The 1,050-nt window shown below is 28.6% G+C and overlaps 1 protein-coding gene across 1 annotated transcript; it reads right to left on the bottom strand.

The window, feature by feature from the left end:
* LOC109130997 (EMBRYO SURROUNDING FACTOR 1-like protein 7) lies at positions 363-838 on the bottom strand. The gene is made up of 2 exons (XM_019241259.1): positions 707-838; positions 363-608 (listed from the first exon to the last, which is right to left on the bottom strand). Exons 1-2 carry the CDS (start codon positions 777-779, stop codon positions 403-405), a joined length of 279 nt encoding a protein of 92 aa, XP_019096804.1. The 5' UTR covers positions 780-838; the 3' UTR covers positions 363-402.

The raw sequence follows: 1,050 nt of genomic DNA, 5'->3' as shown, positions 1-1,050 counted from the left end.
CGGTTGTTTATTCATGTAAGGGTGCAAAATCTGAAGAAGACTAATAATATTAGTCACATGATATCTTTTGGATAAAATGCATTTTCATGTACTTTAATGATTCAAAAATATATGAAAGATGATTGTTTATTTTTTTCATAGTTTAATATGTTTATCAATTAGATATGTAAAATTAAATGTGGATTAAAAGCTTTAAATATAAACAGCTAAATGAAAATAAGATTTGACACACATGTGGATGATCAAACATCATCACAATAAGAGAGACAAGCTGATTAAGTTGAAATGTATAGATTATTAAAATGCTTTAGAAAAGCCTGAAAATGAGTAAGCAACGTACATTACGTACTATTCTCTTAGCAATTAATGGTTTTAATCTTTTTTTTTTTAATGGTTTTAAATCTAGTTTGAACATCCGGCGTAGCATAGCTCTTTGGCGTTTGGATAATCCTTGTCTTTCCAACAAAGCCTCTTTTTCTTAGGGTCCAGTAGTCTCAAACAACACCAACAATCCCTTATATATGGTATCGTACAAAAAGTTTTGATACACGGAGGAATGTGAATACTGAGCATTGATCTTTTTGTTTCTCCATCCTCCATTTTCCCACCTACACATTGATTCAAAACACACAAACAAACTTTGATGATATGCAAAAAAAAAAAAAAGACATTATTGATATATACAGTGAGTAAAACATATACATACATTCATGTAGAGTGAAGAGGGAGAAGATGACTATGCATATTAGAGCTATATGTGATGATTTCATGGTTTGCATGTCTCGAATGACCTTGTTATGATTCTCTTGTTTTCCTATTGAAGAGTTTTTGTAATTTGTAAAAACAAAACACACACACACACACATAAATTTGGAGTTACAAGCCTATCATAAATTGATTATTTCATTGGGTAGTTAATGCACTAATCCTTATATTAATTTATATCTATAAGAAGTTACATAAGCTGTATGAGAGTTACAAAATGCAATAAATACATATTACTATATTTTAATATTTATTATGTTTCTAATTGTTATTAGTCATTTATTA

Source organism: Camelina sativa, chromosome 19, assembly GCF_000633955.1.
Source record: "Camelina sativa cultivar DH55 chromosome 19, Cs, whole genome shotgun sequence".
Lineage (NCBI taxonomy): Eukaryota > Viridiplantae > Streptophyta > Magnoliopsida > Brassicales > Brassicaceae > Camelina > Camelina sativa.
This window is presented reverse-complemented; position numbering and strand designations above follow the sequence as displayed.

Excerpts from the sequence above, each read along its gene's own strand:
- LOC109130997 (XM_019241259.1), bottom strand. The coding sequence starts at position 779 with ATGCAAACCATGAAATCATCACATATAGCTCTAATATGCATAGTCATC. Across the intron at positions 609-706 it reads CCTCTTCACTCTACATGAAT|GTGGGAAAATGGAGGATGGA; the intron begins GTATGTATATGT and ends ATCAATGTGTAG.